The 17,161-nt window shown below is 37.1% G+C and overlaps 1 protein-coding gene across 6 annotated transcripts in view; it reads right to left on the bottom strand.

The window, feature by feature from the left end:
• EPHA6 (EPH receptor A6) overlaps positions 1 to 17,161 on the bottom strand; it is a 512,920-nt gene that overhangs the window by 144,449 nt on the left and 351,310 nt on the right. For all 6 annotated transcript variants that reach the window (XR_012588748.1, XM_074597837.1, XM_074597854.1 and 3 more), the window contains one exon: positions 14,985 to 15,109. Coding sequence is in view for 5 of the 6 variants with exons in the window: in XM_074597837.1 (XP_074453938.1) it covers positions 14,985 to 15,109 (125 nt within the window). In the remaining variant the exon portion in view is untranslated. The remainder of the gene's footprint in view (positions 1 to 14,984; positions 15,110 to 17,161) is intronic.

The raw sequence follows: 17,161 nt of genomic DNA, 5'->3' as shown, positions 1-17,161 counted from the left end.
ACATTGAAGTAAAGAAGATTCAGAGTTCCATGATTCAGACATTATCAATGTTTAAATAAAAGCACCGATAGTAAAAAATAATCTTTTATGAGACCATTTGGTCACATTTTTCCTCTTTCCTAGATACATCGGTTTCAAGGATATACACAATGTGACCTACAGAGGAAGCATCATTATTTTAAAGGAAGGAATGGCCACAATTCTGGAAGATAGGACTTTTTATTAATTATAGCTCTGCTCCATCGTGAAACGAAATCTTCAACCCCTTCCTTACTTTCCTCACAGAATCAGCTATGATGGCACTTAATTACCTCCAGAGTCATCTGAACTTTAATGTTGCGATACACGTTAGAATAAAACAGTAGGTAATTACTAGGTATAGTCAATATGTAATTAATCAATTCAAATAGAACCTATTACAGACAAATAACAGCTAACTGTGGAATTTGTACCTACTATCTGTGTTTTCCAAGAAAAACATAGCCCCCACAGTTTTCATTTATGGAAATTGCCTTTGATTTATACCGCCTATATGCCTCTCACAACTAATTTGTCCCAAATAACTCTCAAAAAATTATTTTCTTACTTTGCAATAAAATGTTCCCATAATACGATTTCTGAATGCTTATTGCTCCATGTCATATCTTGCTGCTCATCTTACACAGATTGTTGCAGATGAGGAGTAATTACACTGAAATCAGTAAAATTAACTACACCTGGGAAACTCAAAGTCTGTCTTTGAAAGCTTCTTTATCTTTCCTGGTTTTATGCATGATTTTCTCTTAGAAAATTATTTTGACCTATAGTATATCTATTAACATGAATGCCAGCAGTAATATTTGGAAGACATTAGAGAAAAGACTCATAGTCCAAAAACGTGCTTCTACCATTAATTACTACCCGACTACAACATGATCAACAGGGTTAGGTAAATTCTTATAGCAATATAGAGTGGTAAAAAAAAAATAGAATAATAGAAATAATAGTCAAAGATATCATTCGTATTCTTAAAAAAACACTTCCTAAAAATCTTGTACCTTTAGTTTCCAGCTGACCAACAAGCTTAAAGTAAATTTAGAAAAGTGATTACAGAGATCTGAGCCCCAATCTGAACTAAGATGAAAACTCTGTCAGGAAAAAGTAGGGCCACAGAGAAAATTGCTGACGGCTCTAGTATTTGCTTCAGAGAAGAAACCTGCAGCATTTTAAGGCATCTGCCACTTCAGGTTGTAATCTTCTCCCCCTGTTTCTCGACCTCCCTTGTGATTAATCTCAGATGTAACAGTTTGGGGAGCTGAAATACTAAAGTGTGCTTTACCTGTTTGGCTTTTCAATATTTTATATTTTGATTGCCTGTCAGTCACCTCATCACTTTCGCCATACATAAAGCGAAGCTGTCAACAAGAAAAGGGGAAGAACAGATAACCAATCATAAAGAAAATATGAAAAGGTCAAAACCCAGCCAAACCTCATTTTAATTGGATTATATACCTGGAAAGGCAGAAATGAGTTGATGTGAGGTGAACCATGAAAAAGAGAAAATTAAATGAGGAGAGATGACGATGGGGTGACTCTTAAACAGTGTTAACATTCTCGCCAGCACAACGAGGTAAGCGGTGGGCAGAGCAAAAGCTGTGTGGTTAACATGGCGAGCCAAACGGGAACACCCGGCGTGAAGGCAGCAGATAGGACACTGCTGATCATGCTGACAAGGAGACTAAATTGAAAGGAATAAAAACAGGTCTGTGCCTTAAGCTGGTGATGAAACAGGGTGCAATTCAGAACTGGGAGCTGGGGAACATGACTTGAGTTGTCAGATAAGTGCAGACATTAAATTCCATCTTTCTAGCAGTTATGAGCTACTCTGATAACATTTACTTTCTAATTAAAAATATTTACTAGTGAAAACCTCTGCACCAGTATCTCCAGGAGTCTTTCTAACTTCAGCATATAAAAATGTCAGCCTCTCCAGTTGTCCCTGAAGATTCTTCTTATTTTTCCACTCAATTTAATTTTTTTTTGTCCCTGCACTGTCTTTTCATGTCGGGAAGAAGCAAGGAACTGCTGCAAGCATGAACTAGGTTACTAATGGTAAAGATCAACTCAACTATATTCAGAAGTATTGCTGTCATCTTTGGACAGTAAAGCAGTCTCCTCTGAGATACCTAACAATAAGGTGTACTTCATAATGAGACAATAAACCATCTAAAAATTCAGCTCAATGGGAAACAGATGCAGTCCCACAAAAACTGAAGATTGGAAGATTTCTGTAACTTGCTTTGTTGTGAAACAAGCCCAAAGAACTATGTACATACAGCCAGCGGGCTAGTTGCCAAGTCATTCATTTGGTATGTAGGATTCGTAGTTCAAATTTCTGAATCAGGTCTTGCATATGCCATTGCAGACTTCAGACTCCACATAAGCAGTACGGGTTCCTTCTCCCCATGCTCACCTTTAGCACTCCCCCCAGAGACCAACAATCTGCAGATTAGTGGGTTTCAGAATTAACTACATTTGCTTCAGAATTAACTACGTTTGCTTCATTACATTTTACAGCTCATGGACTTTTCTTCCATGAATTTACTTAATTATATTTTTGAACCAATTTTGCTTGTGGCTTCCAGGACAACCTTAGGCAACGAGTTTAATTACAAACTGTTTTTAAAAAATACTGGGGTTTTGTTTTAAATCTGCTTCCTGATGATTTCATTGAATATACTCTGGTTCGTGTATAAGAAATAGTTAATAATCTTGAATATCAGTGATTTTTTCAGTCAAACTCAACATGTGTCTATATATCATAGGAACAGTACTTCTAGTTACAGATGGGAAGTAGTTCACTGGATAATGAAATTTATAATTTGAAAATGCAAGACCCTGGAGGAGAGATAACAAAAAGGTACAACTCATGATATAAAAAAACTGTAACTTAAAAAGCCACAGTCCAAACACCTGAAGGTCTCTAAGTTGCTGAGACATATGGCAGGTAATCTGCTCATGACTAGCATTATCAGCATTGGTAAAATCACAGTAATGCTGTACACACAAAACTGCATTCCCTCATGGCAGAACCCAAAATTGTGGTTCTTCTATTTCACATTGAAGTGTGAAGACATTTTTAATATAAGGAAGCATCTTACAACTGAAGTGGAATTTCAGTATAACAGCAACAGTTCAATTTTTCAGAAGACTTCTACAATGATGGTGACTTGCTATAATACAATAAAGGCAATGTTCTATTTGGACAAAAAAGCACAACATATTTTCAAAGCTGTGAAATTCAAGTGAATCTACCAATCCTAAAAATCATAGAATCATAGAATGGTGGCTCGGGTTGGAAGGGACCGTAAAGATCATCTAGTTCTAACACCCCTGCCATGGGCAGGGACACCTCCCACTAGACCAGGTTGCTCAAAGCCTCATCCAGCCTGGCCTTGAACACTTTCAGGGATGGGGCATCCACAACTTCCCTGGGCAACCTGTTCCAGTGTCTCGCCATGCTCAGAGTAAAGAATTTCTTCCTAATATCCAATCAAAATTTACCTTCCTTCAGTTTAAAACCGTTACCCCTCACCCTATCACTATGCTCCCTGATAAAGAGTCTCTCCCCATCTCTCCTGTAGGCCCCCTTTAGGTACTGGAAGGCCGCTATAAGGTCTCCCCAGAGCGTTCTCCAGGCTGAACAACCCCAACTCTCTCAGCCTGTCCTCATAGCATAGGTGCTCCTGCCCTCTCATCATCTTCGTGGCCCTCTGCTGGACCCGTTCCAACAGGTCCACGTCCTTGTGTTCAGGACTCCAGAGCTGGATGCAGTATTCCAGGTGGGGTCTCACGAGAGCAGAGTACAGGGTCAGAATCATCTCCCTCAACCTGCTGGCCACGCTTGTTTTGATGAAGCCCAGGATGCGGTTGGCTTTCTGGGCTGCAAGTGTGCACTGTCGGCTCATGTTGAGCTTCTTGTCCACCAGCATCCCAGTGTCCACCAGTACAAAAATGTACTACAGCACTGAGTCAGCTACACAAAACTCAGCTCTAATGGTGCTGCTGACAAAACCTGCTTAATTTACCTAATGTCAGTACCCCTAAAATGTCCATAGCTAGTTAGATCCAGGATTTTGATTAGGGCTCCTGTTACGTGCTGGCCATTTTGTCAGGTCTATAATACCTTGCTGGAAAATTTTAACTGCTGTATGTAATGTATGCATTTTTACAAATGCCCTCGCAAATCTTACATACTGTATTAAAAGCCTCCTGAGGCAACAAGACTTTCCAACTCCTTTTTAAAATGTATTTCAGCCTTTCAGGGTGGTAGGACAGGTAGAGTGACTGGGCTGATTTTAAGATTGGTTTGAGCCTAGGTTGAATTTTCTACGTATATATCTTTTCTTCTTAGAAGAGGAGACTAATGTACGCTTCTCTGTTTTCAATTGCCACTGAATATTTCCTACCTGGCAAATACAGAAAAGATTCTTATTGATACACAACAGCTCGGAAACAAGCCATACTTAAAGCAAAACTATTCATAGTTGTTTACTTGGTTCACAGATACACAGAAGAGAGCTATTCACTATGGTTCAGTGGTATTAATAAAGCTATCTTTTTTTATTTAAGTAAGAAAAACACCTGCTTTTATAGATAGAATTGATTCAGGTTGCTATTGTGAATCTGGAATAAATGACTGAACTCATTAGGATTAACTTAAATCTACATGAATGTTATATGATAATGAATATTTCACATGCTAACTGTGTATACAGTTCTTTGAGACAACTACTTTCCTTTTCAGAGAAAATCAGGACTTACAAATATAGAATAATGTCGACAATATTAATGTAGATTTCAACACCATCCAACAAAAATCAATTTTGGAGGAAGAATTTTGCCTCTAAGATACCAACTCTGACACTAACTAAAGTTCGACTTTGATCACTGCAATACAAATAATAAATGAGAGGCAAGAGGAACATGCTGATCTATATATAGGGACAATCCATTGAGATTGTGTTGCGTTTTTCATTATGAAAACCTCTTCAGATATAAATATACCAATAGCTATTGAAAAATCACTGAAATATCACATTCTCTGTGTATTTGTGAGCATGTGCGTGCATTTTCCTGTGTCTCAGTGCAGACCAACAGCAAACATCTATCTTGTAATGTTAACTCAAAAGGGCTAAATTCATCTCTGGCATCATGACTTTATTGCAGATCCTGGCATTACATCAACAATATAGCATATTATTTATATTTATATTTTTTCCAAACACCTCAGTGAGTTAATAGAGGAGTATAAAGCAAAAATGGAAATCTTTTTCCAATTAGTTTAACATGAATTTCAAAGGACAAAATAAACAATCTAACAAGTAAATTAAAATGCTGATTTTACACTTTCAAAACTGACAAAACAAGTTTTGTTCCTATTTTTGTATCAGGGAAGTGCCCATTTTTAATTTAACTAACTTCACCAGAAATTTTTAAGCTGATAAAAACAAAAAAAATCTGAAAAGTTTTAAAAGAAATTTACAGACAGGTGACCTCCTTTTTAAAAAGGAAGAGCTGCCGCAGTCACTAAAGAATTGCCATTGTGATAATATAATATGGTAGTATTTCTGGCAATATAAGCAAGAAAACCAGATAGTTTGTGCAAGGTCATTGCAAATACAAGATATGTCAACCTGGTGGAGTTCCTAGAGCAACATAAATGTTTTTATGAGCAGCAGGTGAATTCCTGCAAAAGACGCTAAAGCTATTAACAGCTCGGTAAGGAGTACATAATAATAGGTTGTTAACTCAGCCTCCCTGACAAAAACATCAAGAAAGGGCACTTTGAAACCATTAATACTAATACATTTAAAAAGAAAGAAAAGAAAAAAAGAGAATTTTTACATTATGCTTCTTTAAATCAACAAAATAATCATTCATGATTTTATTAGGGTACAAAAGTAGTAAAGCTATGTAGGAGTTACTGAATAGCATACCCTTTCTATGAATTCAAGTTGGCTAACAAAATCATGCATTTAAATGAAAAGCTCCTCTAATGCGCATTTTTCATTCCAACAAGCACTTTGCACCACCACCCCAACACCCACAGCTTTTATTTAATACATGGTAAAATCATTATACTAATATTAAACACAGAAATAGTACATTTTATTCCATGAAAATGGAATGGCTCTCCTTAAAAGAGCTTCTTCTTTCCTTTTGGATTTTTCTCCCTTCTCCCAGAATGACTGCTTTGGGTACACCACTACTTAATAAAAAAGAGATTGCCTATATTATGGAGTCAGTGGCTTTGTCTCCATCTCAGCGTGAAAAAAATGTTAAAAGTGGAAAACTAATAACAATCTGTTCTTCTGCGCAGTTAGCGTCCAGTTACAGTCTCAGAAGAAGAAAGGAAAAGACAGGAACTTCCTGTTTTTCCCCCAAAAAGGAATACATGTCTTTTTACCTGTATCTCCCCAAATATTTCCTGAATGCAACAAGGATTGCAGGAAAAAACTGCAAGTGAAATGCTATCTCATATTGGAACATTCCTTCATTTAGACAAAGATATAACATCGCTTATGTCTCAAAGTACGTATCTTCTTGATTTAATCTGTGAATCCATCTTTATGGTTGTGAAAGAACAATTTATGAACAGTAGGTTGGTTGTTTATCGCGAAAACGCTGTCCTAGCTTCAGTTTTGAAAATATTTTGGGCTGATAGATGAAGACTTTGGGGAACTTTTAAGCTAGTTCTTATTTTAAGAAGGTCTAAAGCAAACATTCTGACTGGTTTTAGGGAAATGGAGACCTGGACGTTGTATTTAACTTATAAATAAGGACATTATTTTTGCTTAGATGGTCATCCTTTGGCAGCTACGCTAGTTATATTTAGAACATAGCTCATGAAACTCACCATACTTTTGGAAAAATCTGTCAAGCTTTCAAACGCAAAGTTTGACTCCTGACTGTATGTTAAGGTACCTGAGGGAACTACAACTCTAACTTTAGGTTCTACTAAAACTTACTGCACCTAAACCCACTGAAACTAGATAATAATTACAGCAAGGACAGCAACAATAATAAAATGTTTTAATTTAAGAGTAAATTCTCTATTTTGTTAATTTAGGATTAAACACATTAAACTTCTTACCACTTCCTTTTGTGCAATTGATATATTCCCTCTGAAGAGACGACATTTCTTTTACACAATATGTTCATCAATATCATCCAAAGTTTGTCCTCGGGAGTGAGATGAAACTTACTGCACTATAAAATAGCCGCATCTGGTTTTTGACCCTACCTAATCACATGCTTAAGACTAACAGCTGATTCCTGCAATTAACGTTATTATTCTTGCTGTGTCCATAAACTATTTTTAAAACTATTTTTTCCAAAGTTCAAATGCTGAATGGCTAGAAAAATGTTTAATAATTACTTTTATTAGGAATCAACCTCTGTTATCAGTGGATTTAGCTTTCTTAGCTTTCTTTGAGGTATGAAACTAGCTGTGTGGTGCTAAATTTGTTGTCTTGTAATAGTTTGCATACCTCCTACAACTATGTGTTTGAAAGAATTTGAAAAGCATTTATTCAAAACGATTAATGTACTTCTACTACATTTGTGCAGCTCTTCTAGAAGCTACTGGAATAAGCATTGTATATGCAATTTTCCTTGGGGAAAATGGTATCAGCTACCGACACGAACACAAGATCAGCAGAGACTGAACTATGTTTTCTTTTAAATCAAATCCACTAAGCTTGCTTAAAAAGCATTATATTTCTCGGTGAGATTTTTTGGTTCAGCAGGAATGACAACAGTAATAGCTCTGCAGGCTACTTTATTATTAAATACAACGGTTTAGAAGCTATCTCTAAATAATTGACGACAACAATTAGGACACTAGCCAAACTGGGCACCTAATGGAGAAGGCTGAGCTCAGAACTACTTTGATAAACCCTTTGCTGCATGTAATTGATATTTAGAGGCCAGATTTCTTTTTCTCCTAATAGTAATTATATCAGTGTCATTAATAATGGCTGCCGCAAGGTCCTTAAGTTCTTTCCTGCAGGCAAAAATTATATCTGGTCAGAGAGTCTCATAATTATTCACTCTCATTTTCAACAGTTCTGAGACCTATTTTTTTCTCTTTTTAGAATCTAAGGCTTTTACAGTTCTTCCCTTGGGAAACTAGGTTAATAACAACAGAATAGGAAAACTGAGAAGATTGTTTAACATCACTTACTATGCTAAAATAAGCTAGGAGATTTCATTTCAATGATTATCTCCCAAAGCGCATTTGTAGTGATTATTTTTTAAAAACATTCACCAGACATGGTTCATTTCCCTGGAGCTCCAAATGTCTGAGAATGCCAGAGGCACTTCCTTGGAGCCCTGACACCTCACCGCGACATGCTGATCTGTTCCTGCAGCTATGGTCAAATACTAAGGTCTGCTTACTGCTACTATCCAAAAGCTCTTCTACATCCAAATTACTCAGTGCTCTAGTTTTTATGAGTACGTGCTGAAAACGTAATGAAAATGTATTATGGTATGAGCCCAACATTTCTTGCTTCTAGTCACATCAGAAACATTTCACTTGTAGGCAGCAGATAGCTACTTACGCCTCAAATAATTTGAAAAACTGAAAAACATTACAGGAGCAAAATGTTTGTTTTAAAAGAGTATGATTAGCATGAGGCTAAAAATTGCCCAGCTGATCATCCAATGCTAACTGCATAGTGCTTGCTATTTTATGCTGAGTAGACTCACTGACTGGCCAGGCAGTATACGCTCATATGCTCATCCCTGTGCTTATAAGCCTTTTCCTATTCTCCAACCTTGTCACTGATGTTGACTTTAAAATTTAGTCAGGAAGCTTGCAAGGGTATCAAGCATGCTATGGTAGGTATAGGAACAATAAAAGAATATGTCCGGAGAAAGAACCAGTACATGCTAACAATTCAGCCACAACAGTATCACATGAACTAACGCCTGCTCATGAATAATGTGACACAGTCTGCAGGCTCTCTTCAGCCTCCTGTGGATTGGGGCTGGTACATACATTATTCTTCATGATTTAAAAATCTAACATAAAAGCAAAATCTGAACCAAGAAAGTCCTGGCACTTGAGGGAAATAGGGAAGTTGTAATATAGTTGTCCCTGAAAAAATGTAATCTTTCTAACTCAGTTAAACATTATGCAAAAAGTAGAGGTGGAAAGACTGGTGCGGTTCAGCTATCTAAGTAGTAGGGAGGTTGAGGGTCAATGAACCTCAGACGTGTCATACAGACCTCATAAAAAGGCATAGGGCTATACAAGAGAAATGACTAATTTTACTTCACCTTTCCAAAACTTCATTCAGAAATTCAGAGGATTGTCTGATCTACATGATGTGGCTTCTCATAAGAAATGTCCATATCTTGTCTAATGAGATCATGTAACGTTGCTGTTCATTTAGATTAGATTCCAGCTGATACCCAAGTAGGGTAATGAAATATCTCCTTAGTGGGAGAAGACACAGAGGAACATTTGTTGTCCTAAACCAGGATAAGTCACACACACTGGCAGTTCACATGGGAAAAAAGGCTGTAATGAAACAACTTGGGCACGTAGATGCAAGTGAGCTTGATGCACTCCCAGGGCTCCCAGGACTGTGCTATTGCTGTGCTAGTCTTCAGTGTGGTACTGAGCATGTCACAAGATTATCTGTTCCTCAGTAAGTGTGGAAAAACATGGCAAGGATATCAATTCATACCTCTGTACATGCATCAAGTGCCACATCTTTTTGCCATCAAACTCCAGAGTACGTAATCTATTATACATACACACTTCTATAGCTTTGTAATAACACGGTGCACATATTTCCAGACAGAAAGATAGATAGATTGGCTTTAAAATAAATACCATTGTTGGCAAACAATTCTGAAAGACAAAATTGCTTTCTTGTTTACAATTTTCCATATTAATTTTTGTAAAAATAATTCTGTCATTTGAAATACTATGCACTGATAGTCTTAAATCTTCACATTATTCCTATCAAGTCATTTACCTCACGGTCTCGTATGTATTTTACTATTCAAATTCAGGATGGCTCATTTTAATTCACATTCATGAATATTCAAAGAAATAGCGCTGTTTGTTTTAATATTAGATTTTAAGAAGGAGTGTCATTTCTTGTGTAAATTAAGTAAATGCAGCTCTAGACTGGGAGAAAAATTAACAAGGTCATATTGCTCTCTTAATTCTTTAAAACTGGTACTTTCCTCTATCTCTTTGTTTCATCGGGTCTTCATCTCTTTTTAAAATCTCATTGGAAAGCTAATTTCCCCCTTGCCTCTACTGCTTGGTTATTTTCTCTCTTTTATTTATTAATTCGACTCTAAATAATACAGCAATGGAGGAAAAGTCATATCTGACATCCTACATATCCTGTCCGCTCACTGTCATATGGAGGTGGGTTAAAATTTTTATGTGAAAACTGCCTGTGAGTTGCAAATTGAGTCTGCCAACAAAATGAAGCATTTTGTCAAAGGGATTTGGCTTTAGTGGAAATTTCATCAAAAGACAAGAAAGCAAAGAAACATCAGCCAGCCCCTTCATCCTACATCCTGCTCCAAAAGATATTCTCTATGTAGAGGTGTCATTGCAATGCCTTGGGATATTGCTTGGGTACATCCTATTAAACTCTCTTCTCCATAGACTGGCTTCCTCAGCTAATTACGTATTATCTTGTGTGTAACAGAAAATATAATCCAGCTGGTGTATTTGGGCCATGTGGGAGAAATTAAACTTAATACGGTTGCTGATACGTATACAGCTTGGTATGCTTACCACAGCTCTCAGGGAACATTAATTTTTGATGATTAACTTTAAAGGTTTGGGTGGAAAAGAGGAGGAACAAGCATTTTCCAGTTCAACCGCACAACCTGAAGTGCAGCTGGTATGGTTTATATCCACTGTGTACTGTGTTTCCTTTCCCGTGAGGGAATTCCTATGGAAGGACTCAGCTTCATTACAAGGCTGTAACAAGGCCATACCTTATCCCACGCCTCCATCTGACTCGAACATGGGACCTTTTTGGCAAGCGGTAAATAGATTAGGAAGCCCTGGAATCTTTCAAAAAGTAAAAGCTTCAGTCAGTGTCTGAGAAACAGTTTTACAGTATAAGAGAAAAGTTGATTACTATTAGCAAGGAAACTGAGATTATTTTGATACCCGGAGTTTGATTTTTAAAGGGAGAGACAATACTGCCTCTGAGAGAGGTTTTTCTTTTAAAAGTACTGGGCTGTTTGTTGAAGATATTAAAGGATTATAAAATAGAATGGATAGATAACAGATTGCAGAATAGGGCAGACATCCTGTATCAACAGAGATAATTTGCAAATATTTAGTATCTGTGAAGACTACAAAGAAGGTCTATGAAGAAATGCTTTTCAGAATACATCTTAGATCTCTAAGGTCGAACATTTATTTTTCGTGTGTGTTGCTGTACAGACTCACTTATCGTCTAAGGTGACAAATGTTGCTTAACTGTATAGTTTTTGAAATTATTCATAATCTAGCAGAAATACGATATTTCAACTACCAGGCCTCAACACACAGTATTATTTCAGGATCATGATATTCTCTCTCTGGTTATATCACAAAACTATTAAAGCAAGAGAAAACCTTTTCTCTTTACTGTGACAAAAATCTCACAGCATCTTGGACTGAATGCCTAGGAAATTTTGTTCTCCTCACAGGCCAAGTCAGCTCTCTAATTATGTCCTAGGTCAGTTTATATTCACTGCATTTTTGGCTGAAAGCTGCAGAACAAAGCGACCTCTTGTCAGCCAACCACATAAATATGTACCAGTGTATTCCTAAATAAGAAACAAAAAAATCTGTCCAATCCATATAGAATTGGCTCTCAAAAAAGTTTTATTATTTTCTCAAGATTTTCATTTTTAGAGGCAGATAAACAGCCAAACAGTATTTCGATAACTTGTTATTATGAGTATTTTTCAGCAATTCACTGAAGAAATTAAGGTCATATGAAAGGTGATTTAAAGCAGACAAATTACTGAGCTGCTTTAATATATTTTTAAATTAATGTATGTGTTTCATACTTGTAGCTTATTGATAGCCTTGTGTAACTTTCCTTCTCTATTTATTTCTTTATTATTCGGCAGAGTCTTTCTCAGAAGACATGAATATTTTTCACAGAAAGGGCTTGATCTTTCAATACTTTTCCGTGTGCAATTTGTATTGCACAAGAGTTTCTTGCATATTTAGCGCAGTCTAGCCTCCTTCCTCTGTTCTGCTTGCTCTGGATGTGCATGGAAAGATGTATCTCTATGTTCTGGGTTCAACGTCACTAATTTGTTTTACTTTTAAAATCGCTGGAAACTGCCCCATTTTGTGGGGTGCTCACAGTAGTTTATTATACAGCTACTTAATTTCTCTAAGTTTATGTATCTGGAATGAAACCTTGGGAGCACGACAAGATATGACTTCATTTATGAGCTGCAGAATTACTTCGGGTTATAATTAAAAGCAAGGATGCTCCCCAGTGTCATCTTGATAATTTTGCAAATGCAAACAAGGTATCTTATAAGAAATAGCAGTTCATACTTGTGAAATTTTAAAATCCTGCAGAGTTCTTCAGAGTTTCACGAAGTTAAGAAACTCTTACGATCTCGTAAAACCGGGGTATTTAGTGTTTGTATTTGATGGAGACATTCAATTTCTTGTATTGCATATAAGAACAAAGCCTCTTTTCTTTTTTAAACACAAATGACAGGTAAAAAGGGATAAGGATAGGACTGCAAAAGCTGTTCTAGTTTACTAATTAGTGTGTTTATTAGTACCTGAAGATACTGCTCTCTGCATTTTCATTGACTACTTAAGACGTTAATAAAATTTCTGAGGTTTTCATACTCAACTTTTTATTGACCTTTACCTGAATTTTTTACTCTCCAGTAGAGGGTTGCCTTTGTGGTAAATTTATACTAAATCCAGTAGACAATTATTTCACTTTTATCACATTTCTTGTGGGTATGCAACACCACTTCTATTTTGTCGATTCTGCTGAGAATATAAATGCTGATTAATCCCTCTTTGAGGGCTACTGGGAAGCCTGAAAGATTACAGTTTCACTTGCTCTATCTACCTCCCCCGGCACCCTCTTCTTTTCCCAATATACATATCCCATTTGCATTTGGTCTCTATACTTAGGCAGTATTAAAGTTATAATGTATATTTCTTCAGCACTATAAAATATAATTTTCTAATTTAATGCTGCAAATGAGCAGACTGACTCCCAGTACTAGGTCATTCATCTCTCTGCTCTAGAATGTGGTCTCCAAGAGAGTTCTTCAAAAGCTGTCACATACCTATTCATCTGCTCAAATAAGTGATCTTCTTACTGCTATTGCTGGCTTGTTTGTTTTTCATTCTGCCTATTACATTGCATTGCCAGAGAGTCTGTTCTAACTTACTAACAAAAGGTGTATTCAAGAGCTATGCATTTAGTCCAGTTAGTGACTTAGGGAGAAAATAACCCCTGTGCAACAGTACTAGAAGATACCATTTATGCCAGTTCATTTATCTTCCCACACCTAAGAGGGAAGTGAAGTTTATAGCTAGAAGATACTCCTTATGCATTATAAAAGGTGAAAACAGAATATAGTTCTTTTTGGTAGAAATGGATAGAAGTGCTTTAAACTCTCTATTTAACAAAGGGCTGTGAAGCTGTGTATCTAGTCTTGCCGTGCAACGGACAAGTCTAAGCAATATGTAGACCTGTAAGGAGAGCTATTTGCCATGTCACTCAGTATTGACAGATACTGGCAGATAATCTATTGATAAAAGTTTTTTATAAATATAAGCTTTATAACTTAACATCCATATGAATGGTTTTGAATATTTGAAAGTCATAATGTGGCTTACTATGGTAACGGATCAAAACCTGCATGATTTCCATTAGCGTAGGAAAATAAGGTTTCCTTGCTTTGGCTACCAAATATTCTAAGCAATCTGTCTTCTCCCTCTAGCTGTGCTATTTAAATTTACCCTTTTTTTACCAGTTTACCCTTTTTTTCTGCATCATTAAAGGTGTATAATCTCAATAGAGAAGCGCAGCCACAGAAGAAAATTCTCGGATATTTACAGAGCCTAACATCCCTAAATCTTTCTTTTATGACTTGGCTTATATTTCTGTTCTTTGTGGTCTTCTCACATATCCATTAATTCCATTGTGACTTTCAGATGGGGACAGAGAAATAGCAAGAACTGACCTAGCAGGTGACTATTTAAGATACAGACACCAAAAAAAATACTGCCTATGTTTCTAGGAATGTAGGCACTGATTAGCACTAAATTTTACACTGCAAGTACAAGGCCCTGTAGCCAACTGGAAATGACAAAACGCATTTTGCGCTTTGGGCGAAGCAGTCTGAGCGTGTACCTTGTACATTTACTTGTAGTGGATGTTGTTGCCCACTTTCCTGGTAAATCACATAATTTTGACAGAATGCCAGAAATTTGACATGAATGCCATGCAGTTTCTCTCTTGTAGCCTTTTGTAACCCTCTAAGCAAGGCTGGTACACTCTCATTTAAGCACAGATTATTGCTAAATAATGTTGCAAAATTACAAGCACACTGACATTCACCTTAATTGTATTGCTTCAGTGTCACTCTAATGTAGAGGTTTTACAGTCCATAAATCAAAATACGTTCAAGCATATGATCCATTTATCCATGTTCTTAAATGTCGTTACTATGGGACAGGTCTATCTACTGCCTGCCTGATGTTCTACTTGATCTTGATGTGAAACAAGACAGTCATTAACAAGCCAGAAGTAAAACGAAAAGCCAGTACAAAATAAAACGTCTACTTATATAGCATTGTATACGGGAACAAGTGAAAAGATAAAAGCATTTTTTTAAACATTAAAAACACAAAACATATTGCTCTTTAAGATCTGAGTTTGGGTGATGCTGTAAGTGAGACCTACTTTCTCATAGTACTTGATCTCGTAGTCCAGAATGGCTCCATGGGGAAAGTCCGGCTCTTGCCAGGAGAGGGCAATGCTGTTTTGGGAAGCCCAGTCCTTCCTTACCATACCTATCAAGGAGGGTGCTGAAAGGGAAAAGGATAACTACGGGTTAAAGACGAAGCACACGGTTTATCCTTTCAACCTACTGTCTTAGGATATCAACCCGAGGTAACTTTGAGTGACCTCCAGGCAGAAAAGCATGACAGATGGCAATTCTCAGGGAAACCATATAACCTGGAATTAATGTCTCAAGTACATACAAGTATCTCCTTTGTTAAAGTGCAGACCAGATTCGGAAAAATAGCTATATACAAAACATAGACCATAGAAAGAAGTGCCTGTGCCGGTCCCCACCGCCAGCTGCGCACAACCGGGCTGCGCTGCTGGCTCCAAGGACATCACGTCCAGAGCTGAACCGTGTTTCAGAGACAGTAAATTTTACATACAGGATGATCTGTATCAAATGTCATAATTCAACGGTGTAAAACATACATCCAGCTTACTTTTGGGGGTAAAATAAAGTGGCACAGCTCAAAACAGATGGAATGAATCCTGTTCCTGGGTTGGCAGCAGCAAGGGCATTTTGGCCCATCAGTGAGGCAGCTGTGTGCACAGAAGACCCAGCTCGTTACAGGCAGCCAGTGGCAGGGATTGGGTTGTGGGCAAACCGTGGGGGCAAAGGTGCCCCCAAACCTACCTGCTGTAATTGGTACTGCAGGTCTGCAGCAGCACAGAGAGTAAGAACCACTCCCAACAGCTTTCGGAAGGGGTCCAACGTGGGTGGATGCACCCAAGAGCCAAATTATCTCACTATGGGGCTAACTGATCTTAAGAAACAGATTTTCAGCCCATTTAGACAAGAAGGTGCACTGTTATCTATGCAATAATTTCAAAGGGTGCAAAAACGGCATTCTAGAAAATGATCTTTGCTTATTTTATTAATATGGTCAAGCGTGTCAAAGGAGGTCTAACACTCTCCAGACACTAATGCTGCTTTAATAGTATTGATGCGCAGCTTTCCCAAATGTTACAACGAAACCAGTCACATCTTGAAGACAACTGAATAAGCTGAACAAACCAGCTACCACAAAAAACCCTATTCTTCCAGTGATGCACAGTTTTCACTATTTGTCATTCCACTAACAAATACCAGTTTATTACACACTCTCCCCCATTCTCTATTATGAATCTCAATCTCTTCTAAGCTTCCAAGGAGCTGTCTCTTAAAAATAACACATTTTTATGACTTCTGTTTTTATCTTTTGAATGAAAGACTCTCCCTAGGAAAATAAAATAAGTATCCGTTTCTAGGCACAAAAATTCATGTCTTAGTTTTATTTCCTGTAAATATTTCAGGAAGTTTAAGAAATGAAAACAATAAATAAATTATAGAATGCAAACAAACAGTAAAGAAACCAAAACCGGTTGTTTTCCTTTGAAAAAAGGGAAACTCTACACACAGACATGCACATAAAATTTTTTTTCTCTGTGACAGTGCATTTATCCAAGAGAGAAAATAAACTTCCATCCACTGTCAATCCCCCTGTGGATAACTATTCTGTGGTATAATAGACCAGTCCTCTCTGAAGTGAAAAAAAAACCAACCCAATATGTAACACCGAATGACAAAAAACTACCAAAAGCATTAAGTAGACAAAATAGAGCTTACGCAGGAAACTGTCCTACACCTGTACTTATGCCATTTTAACCACAGCTCTAATGCAAGGGAATGAGAGGAAAATAGAATTCCTGCCACGCTGAATGAAGGATTAACCTATCTTTCAGGAAGTCCTTAAACAGCAAGATTTAAGAAATAGAATAGAAGAAAATACAAATAAATAAATAAAAAGCATTCATAGGTTCTGGGCCAAAATGTCATCCCTGAGGATGTATAACTACTCCCTCAGTCAAAATGAAAGTTTTACTCTTGAAATTGAGGGTGAAGCTGAGCTCTCATAATATTTCTCTGGGGTAAAATCAGCTATTCCAAGCAGGGAACAACGATTGCTCTGTTTAAAGGAAAACAGGAACTAGCAAGCATGGATTTGTATTTGCTAAACACCGATCAAGAGCCTATGAGGGCAATTGCTCATATACATTTCTTTACTATTTGCTGGTTTGAGTCACTCCCTGGT

The sequence above is a fragment of the Larus michahellis genome, chromosome 1 (genome assembly GCF_964199755.1).
Source record: "Larus michahellis chromosome 1, bLarMic1.1, whole genome shotgun sequence".
Lineage (NCBI taxonomy): Eukaryota > Metazoa > Chordata > Aves > Charadriiformes > Laridae > Larus > Larus michahellis.
This window is presented reverse-complemented; position numbering and strand designations above follow the sequence as displayed.